A 9,034-nucleotide genomic window follows, 5' to 3' on the forward strand; every position below is an offset into this window, starting at 1 on the left:
TTCATTTCCTGTATTAAAATAAAGTGTGTTGTTCTACACTGATAGACAGTCACCACATTTCACCTGACAGGTGATTGCATTTCACTGGCTTGTGAAGTGATTCTTCTTTCTAAAGTTTGTAAAGCGCTTTGGGATCCTGCTGTGTACAGTAAACATGATTCATTATCATTCTATCTCAAATAACAATTTAGTAATAAAAATACCCATACATTTTATTTAGGGCTGGGCGAACCTGGTAAATTCAAATGACACTCCTCACTCTAATCTCATAGTGAACCTTTTTTGAGGTTCAGAAGTTAGGTTAACTTTTTTCATTGTTTTTCATTTTCACATTCCTCTTTGCTTCCTGGATTGGAGGTGAAAGATCTGAAATACCATGAAAAATACTGTTCTTGTGAGATGTTCAAACAAATGTTCCAGGTGTGGGAAGGTCAGATTAGTTCTGGAGACGCATGTGAACTTTTGTGCGCTTATCTGAGCATTCAACCATTTGGAGGTTCACCCAACACTAATTTACTGTATTTGGGGTTACTTCTGTTTTTCTTCAAAAAAGTTGTTGAAGTTTTGCAAAACTTCCTCTCCAACTTTCATGTTGTTAGACAAACGTGATATGTGCAGAAGAAGACACCTATCCCCAGAGACTAGTTTAGAATTTTAAATAAATAAAGGATCTAAAACAAAATATATTCTTGCAACTACTTCCTTTCTATTTAGTGATACTAATCCACTGTCTGCTGCCTTATTTTCTAGGTGCACACTAACATTTTAGTGATCTTAATGACATATCAACAGCAGCCATATGAGACACAATGCAAAAGAAATAGATAGTTAAGTGGAGAAAAGTTCTTAGCTGTTTATTGTAGCATGTCTAGTTCCAAGTCTATTTGACTATAATAAAACTTTTCCTGTGTTTATATTTTCAAAGTATATTCTATAATGTTCTTTAAAGAACACCTTGTGGGCTGATATCCGTGCTAGCCAGAGGGTAGATAAACTGTTCAGATTCAGTTCAGTCTCAAAGAACTTCAGCTGTGGCCAAATTTGGTTAAACCAAAGTCATTCCTGTGGTAGATTCTTATCAATGTACAGCTGTCTGTCTTCCTTTTTAAGCCAAAGTAACCCAAGGCCTGACCTTTGTTAAACCTCTTGGGTGAAATCCTGGCCCTATTGGGGTGAATGACAAATCTCCCATTGACTTCAGTAGGGTCAGATTTTCACCCCTCATAGCTGGATTAGACAATATGGAAAATGAAACTTTCGAAGGGGCTTGTAACTCATCATTTGACCTAATTAATTATCTAATATTTTCTGTTAGTTAACCTCAGTATTTCCATAGTTCAAAATATTTCTTGTGATAATTACATGGGGAATTGCAGGGAAGAGTACAGGTATTTAGGTAAGCTTATGTATTTATTTTTAAAAAATGGAAAAGTTTTAAGGTCCACTGTTGCACTCCTGATTTACACTAGAGTAGAATTTAGTTCCATATCTTTGAATGCCCTGAGTTTTGAGTACTCAGGCTTTTAATCATAACACTGCATTAATGCTTTTTTCACTGAATACTTTTTTCATTGAATTGCCTTGTTTGAGTTATTAATTTTTTTAAAAAATTAGTAACCACATTTGAAACAAATGTGCAGTTACATTTAATGTGATTACACTCCGAAATAAATGCATTTTTTCTTGCCTCTAAAATTCAGCTCTTTTGTTATTGCCAGTGCTCTGGTCTGATGAGATGACCCAACACGCACTGTGCTTATGAAGATCATGAGCATTGGAGAGTGGAGACTGCCTATAGGTATAACACAGAGTATGTCAGTATTTTCTCTCCCAGTAGCCAGTGGTTGTGTTAGAGTTTCAAGATTTCTTATATGATCTTCTTACAAAACTGCTGAATATCCTGGGGGAGGAAATCATGTTTGCTTTATCCTCACAGGCATGCTCCAGCATTCATGTATAGCAGTACTGAATTCACCTATGTTGTGCACATTTGGAGGTTTTGCTAAAACAGAGGCTGCATTTCATGGAAGTAAAAAAACAAGACAAAAAGACTCCTAGCACTATATTAAACCTAGATATGTGTGCGCAAGGGCAGTACCATACTTTTTCAAGATGCATGGAGGTTAGTGCTAGGCATGTGAAATTAGGATATGGCCACTGACTCTGGGTCATAATTGTGTATTGCCTCTGCTCTAAAAATCTGGGATCCAGCATATATAATCTGTTCAGACATACAGGACAGGCCTTATTACTCTTACCATTTACAAAAGAATGACAGTAAAAACTGTAATGGTTGTATTTAAAGGACAGGAGTAGAAGTGTTTTAGATAGGCATCCAGTGGATTGGTATTGTTAGGTCCAACCTTTGTCAATGTGGTCTCAATTTACAACTGATTGGGCTTTTCTTTCCCCCATGCTAAAGCTACCTTCTTATATCTTACAGATGGATCCACATGAAAACATTTTGTTGAGCACACTTGAAATTAAAAATGAGATGGCTGCCTCCGAGGCTGTTATGGGGCTTGGGGACCCTAGAAGCACTATGCTGGCCTATGATACTTCAAGCATCCAGTACCGGAAAGCTGGCTTGCCCAGACACAGCTTTGGTCGCAATGCCCTGGAGCGACATGTGGCACAAAAGAAAAGTAGGCTACGGAGACGTGCCTCTCAACTGAAAATTAACATCCCTGACTTGACTGATGTAAATGCCATAGATCGATGGTCACGCATATTCTTCCCTGTTGTTTTTTCCTTCTTCAATATTGTCTATTGGCTTTACTATGTGAACTAAAAAACAAAGCCACACGAAAGCAAGAACTGGATTTATCTTCAATTTGGTTGTACAGCCAAAAGTGGGACTTAGAAAAATTCTATTCAGGACAAAAGTTACTTTAAAACACCTTAGTTGCTGGCCTACTCTACGGTCTGTTTTATAATGTTTCAGTTGCTTCTGCTAAGTCATAAACACATTCTTAGTTACAGTAGAAACCTGTTCACCCTTTTAAAAATGTGGGTGTATATGAAGAGTGAAGGCAAAATTCCATTCAATCATTTTTTTTCAACACTCATATCTGAGTTTAAACCTTAAACTATAAAAAAGGGAAATTTGGGAGACAGGTTTGAGTTTTAACAGCAGAATGTGTCATTTCTTTGTGAAATTGCACATAGAGTTCATATGCATCTGTACTTGATTAAAGAGTGTACTAAGATGCTATCATGCTTATGAAGCATATACATTACCTTCTAAATGTGTAAACTTGAAAACAAGTAGTGCCTGTCATCTCACCTTCATGATGATGATGGTCAAAGATTTCTGAGCAGTAGTCAGGTAATTGCTATTTTTTAACTGAAAGACTAAACCTTTGACTGATATTATGAGCAGGTCAGGCGTTTGCACAGAAACTTAAGCAAGTAACATTAGTTTTCTTTGGATTTTAAAGAGTTGGCATAAGGTCATAGTCACAATTCATTGTACTTTTGATATGTGGGGGAATGTGGAAATCAGATTTAGAGATGGACCAACCTATCATGGCCTAAATGGTGGACATGTTGATATGTTCAGTTCCTGGGAGATGGAGTCATTTGTCCGAAGTGCCAAATGTTGATTGGCCAAATAATAACTTTACAGATGACTAATGGAAACCATTGGTGCCCTGCTCTTTTAGGATAGAAAAAGGGAAACAAGTGGCAACCATTCAAGAACGCAGCCTCAGAAAAAAGGAAGGCTAGGATTATATTGTACAAATGAATGTTGTCAGTCATAGTCCCTGAATTAGTCCTAAAGGTTCATATGGAATTGAGCGTTTTCTTTCAGGTTTGTAGGCTTCTGTGCTTTACACCTGAGAATGCTTTTATATTTCGCATGTAACATCCAATTTAAAGAGAGTTATTGAGAGAGCAGACTGTTACAGGAATTAATATCTTAGCTGTTTGAAGAATTCAGATTTCAGAAAGTTTCCAGTTTTATAACTTCAGATAGGATATTTTCTCCAGCTGGACTAGACAGTGCCATGCATTGGTTTTTTTTAATTTAATAAGATATTATAAAAGGAATGATTTGGTAGGCATGCCTTTAAGAGATTAACTAAGCTTTTCAGTATTTCCTGCTTTAGAAGGTCTAATGGCTTCCTTTAAAAACGCAAAATTCAATTTTGCCTTAGAAAATATGGGAGTTTTTTATTTACAAAAAATAGTATCCTCTTGTTTTTCCTTCCATGTAATTTTATTTTATTTTTATAGGAGAACTATTCTTAAAGGATGAGGCAAGGTAGAAAATGTGCTCATTTAACGAAAAATAAAAATTGACAATTGTGATAAGAAAAAATCACCAACTTCTAATGACTTCTGCAGAATTATTCGCTCTACAGTTCGATGAAAAATAGTTGATAGCAGCAGCCACATCCTGTTGTAACTATGCTACCTCTCAGCTATATACAGATTTCTTAAAAGAACCACAAATTCCAGCATGCTCTGAATAATAGTATTTCTGATATAGTAGAGGCAAATTTACAGCTATGTTTTCCCTATTTAAGGATTCAGTTGCCAGTCCTTTTGAGAATGATTCCTTAACGTTATTCATAAAAAGCAGATTTTTTTCTCTTTCCTTTAAAAAAGTAGTAGCCTGTAGAAATTTCTGTGGAGGGGGCTTAGGGGAGACAAAAGATTAGAGGAAAACAGCTTTGAGAATTAATAAGCCAAGTTTACACCATTATTTTTTACTTCTCTTCCACATTACCATGGGCTTCTGCTTCAGAAAGAGAGAAAAAATAGCTTTGAATGTTATTGGGAAAGAACCTGAAAATTAAATGCACTGAGTACCCACAACTCTCTCATTTAGGGGAATGGTGGGTACTCAGTACTGCCTCTATGGTCAAACGCTGAACTGCATGTAGATTCAAGCTTTTGACCATGTGATTAGCCTTTCCATGGCGTTCACACACGAGTTCACAGTGCATTTCACAAACCAGAACAATGTGCTTTTGTAGGTGCATTTGAAGTTTGAACTTCTATGAATCATGCATGCGAACTCACCCTAACGTCTCGGGAAAGGATCCACACCACAAATTGATAACAGTCTTAGAAGTCGATTTTTTATATATGGCACCCTTTGTGATAACCTAATGCTGTCTTATACACACAGTTTTCATTCAGTGCACTAAGAGCCTTTAACACTTGTGTTTCACAGACGCGTAATTTAAATACAGGGAGCACAGTGCACACACATGGTAGTTATGCCTCAAATATAAAACCTAATAGAGAGTATGTTTACTCTCCTGCATTGGTTTAGCAGGTCAGCTGTAGTCAAAACCAGGGAGATCAGATCCTAGTACTGCATATTAATTTATCTGAAGTTATAGTACAAGCCATAATACTCTCTAATGTTGCTATTTGTCCGGTAAGAGAAAATGTCTGGTTTCTGCTCAGGTGTCACTGGGAAGGATGTATCAATAGGAGGAAGGAGCACTTTAATTTCCTTTTGGCTACTAATATCATGTACAGAAACTTTTGGAAGACCCTTCCAAATATGGATTGGTATAATATTGTACTAAAGCTAAACACTGTGATGTGAATGGGGTGGGAGGTGGGGGTAGTGTAAGGGAGGAGAACTGACAAGACCCTGGTATGGAAGAACCAGAACCAAGGGAGTGTGAGTCATTACCCCCTCTTCTTGGGACATTTGTGACAAAAGTGATAAATTACGCCAGCGTACAACAGCTGTGCTTTTTATCATGTGTACTACCCTCTGAGTAAATTAGACCAGCCAGACTAGTTTTTACCTTAGAATTTACCTAAAAAAAAATACTCCAAACCTTTCCACTCCTGTTCACTGTTGTTAGATCCACTAACTAAAGTATTAGTTATAATTTAGATAATGTTTGTAATATAATTAGAAATAGACATGTTGTTATTTCATTATACAGAACAGCCAGCAATTAAGGTGTTTTTCAGCATTGTGAAATTCATGGGAAAATTATGACACTAATATGGCACAGTTTTAATTAATGATATATTTGAAATCAATATGTAAAATATAAACTGTATAGGACTGCTAGTAAGTATGATATGCATTTTCAGAACTGAAAACTCATGCAACATATTTCTGTGTTTGCATAAGGAATGTTGCATTTCTATCCTTTTGTGGTTTAATGACTGGGAAGAAAGACTCAAGCAATGTCATTCTGAATATTTCCTTTATCATTCCCAGTGGTGGGACGGAGAACCAGAGTCTTTAATAATATGTTACAGAATACTTCAGAGAGTTTTTACACTCTAATACAAAGGACATAAAATGTGTCAGGTACAAAAAGCACAATGCATAAAGAAAGTGAGAGATGGTCTTATACCTAGGGAAAAAATCCTGTTCATTTTAGGCAACGTGTGCATTAAAATTAAAGGTCAAATAACTTTTACTATAAATATTAAACCATGTTCCAATTCCATAATTAACACAGTACTTAACATAAGAGAAGTAAACAAATGTTAAACATTATCCAAGTGTATGTGTATATAGACAAATATATTTATATATATATATATATGCATATGTGTTTATATACACATTATATAAATACACATTCATATGTTGGTGTGTTAAAGGAATAAGCTAATAACAGTTTTGTTTCTATCATCACCCAGAGTATGAATAATTTTTTGAGAAAACAAATTAATGTATTAAAAAAATCTTACTATACAGGGTAACTGGGCATTTCTATATCAGCAGATCAATGCATATAATTCTTATGAAGCATTGCACAGTTTGACATTTATGATATACTGTACCTCCTCGCATCTGAAATTAGTCTAGGCCTCACATTGCTTGCCTATTTCTTCTCTTTTTTTTTTAATAACACTGTCCACTAGTAACTTTTCAATAACAAAAACATCCTATTGATACCAAGAAAAAAAAAAGCAAAAATATTAAATATTTATAGAAAAAATAACCTAGGGTGGGGAATGGCCAGGGTACAATATTATAATAGCAGTGATCATAACATTTTGCTATGTGTATATAGAACATACAATGTGAGCAACCATGATTTAAGCTGAACTTGTGTAAATATTATCAGATTTCTTAAACATTTTTAACTTCTAATTTGTACTTTATGGTAAGGCAAAAAGCTGATTCTATTTATGGTTTAGGTTAATGTGTCCTAAAATTATGTAAATAACTAAATAAGCTGTAAATGAGCAGTCAATAGATACAGTAATTGTTTAGTGACTTTTTTTTTAACTAAGTACAATAATTGCAGTGCTCTAGCAGAGTAATTTAAACACCCTTTTGCATAAACAGATTTGGATTTGAGATACAAGTTTTAATACAAAAATTCAAGGAAAGTACTGTAGTGTAAAATAGTCATTGCAACAATGTTACTGCTTGCATAACAGGTTATTTTTGTATAGGTAAAAAATTAAAGCAACAGAAGATTGTAGTTCAGTACTCAGATCAACATTCAAATTGTAGAACCTGATTCCCTTTTACACCACTTTGGCCAGTGCAGTAAAGGGATATTAGTGGAAAGGAGTATCCAGTCTATAAGGATTTCACTACAGAAATCCCGTCTACTGCATCTGTTCCTGAAATCTGTCTCTCTTATGATATATATTAGTAGACTTTAAAATAAAAACATGTTTGACCGTCATTAGCTAGCATAGTCCCCCAAAGCCAAAGAACATTCACTCCAGAAATGGTTTTAAAAGGGAAAACTAGTAAGTCACTGCTTAACACCAAAGGTAAAGTTCAACAAAATGCACTAGGAACTGTGTCAAAATTTTTCAGGAGCAAATGGAATGTTAATCAAAACCATTGCCCTAGTCTACTTTGTAAAAATAACAACACTTTAAATATCCATTAATTAATTCTAAATTGAAATAGATCATCTCTGCAAGTATATGCAAGACACACATTTATATGTATCAAATGATTATTTTTTTTAGTAAATGCTTTGACAGTGAATATGAAATGTTGGAAATCTTAGCTATACTGTCATACTATTTTTTTTAATGTTTCTCTCAGCCATGAGGTCATCTATTCCAATTTGATAAACATTTTGTATGTTTGCACTGTTACTGCCATTTGACAAATATTCACCAGGCTTTATTGGTTATGGTCCATTGTATGGATTGAGTTAAAGATCATGTGAACATTTGAAACATAAGTAATTCTAACAAGCTGACTATAATTTGACTTCCTTCACATTTTTATTTGCATGGGTGTTTAAATGGTTCTGTTAGTACTGTCTTTGCACAGTTCTGATTTATCTCTTTTTTACTTAGTACTATTTACTTCATAATGTAGTAATCATCAGCCTTACTAATGACCTTGTAGCCTTTCTTATATGCACATAATGCACATTTTTCAATGGCTAGAAAATGCAAAATACTAGTGGATATCATTGCATCAGATCTTCATGTCTTTCTCAAAAGGACTGCTAACCTCTGGGATAAATGAGGTAGTAAAATGATGATTGTAAATGAGTAGCACATAAGAGATATTTTCTTGAATTTAAACTTATTGCAGCCAGTTTCAGCATGTAAATATACAATAATAATGTTGGCTAGTGTGTAATTCTTGAACTAAAAAAAAATAAAGAAAACCTACCAGAATGTACATGTAGTTGTGTAATGTTGGGAAGGCATGTTATTCACACCGTAGATATTTAGAGTGAAATCTCACGGATGTAAAGAAGATCAGAAGTGACCATTGTGATCACCTAGTTTTACCACTCCTGTATAACACAGGCCCTAGAGCTTTCCCAAAATAATTCAGAGACCATATCTTTTAGAAAAACATCCAAGCTTGATTTAAAAATTGCGTGTGATGGCGAATCCACCACGACCCTTGGAGTAAATTGTTCCAGTGGTTAACTACCCTCATCTTCAGAGCCTCAGTTTTCATTTTGCCTTTATTCCAGCATTACTACTACTGAAATCAATGGTTCTGGCAAAACTAGGTCTATACTTCTAAGGAGAACCTCTAAACATCTGACACCTATCTTCCCCCTCCAGCGCAGAAGGAGATTGGTCAACTGCTTTT

General features: G+C 35.0%; 1 protein-coding gene across 6 annotated transcripts in view; it reads left to right on the plus strand.

Moving 5' to 3' along the window:
• The window catches only part of GABRB2 (gamma-aminobutyric acid type A receptor subunit beta2), a 260,387-nt gene extending 251,783 nt beyond the window's left edge, over positions 1-8,604 (plus strand). For 4 of the 6 annotated variants that reach the window (XM_032794346.2, XM_032794347.2, XM_032794348.2 and 1 more), the window contains one exon: positions 2,444-8,604. In XM_032794346.2, coding sequence (XP_032650237.1) covers positions 2,444-2,791 — 348 coding nt within the window. In that variant the 3' untranslated portion in view covers positions 2,792-8,604. Of the gene's footprint in view, positions 1-1,718; positions 1,799-2,443 lie in introns of all 6 variants that reach the window. The other 2 variants (XR_004375606.2, XR_004375607.2) reach the window with 1 other exon arrangement.
• Positions 8,605-9,034: the final 430 nt, after the last annotated feature.

The sequence above is a fragment of the Chelonoidis abingdonii genome, chromosome 7 (genome assembly GCF_003597395.2).
Source record: "Chelonoidis abingdonii isolate Lonesome George chromosome 7, CheloAbing_2.0, whole genome shotgun sequence".
NCBI lineage: Eukaryota > Metazoa > Chordata > Testudines > Testudinidae > Chelonoidis > Chelonoidis abingdonii.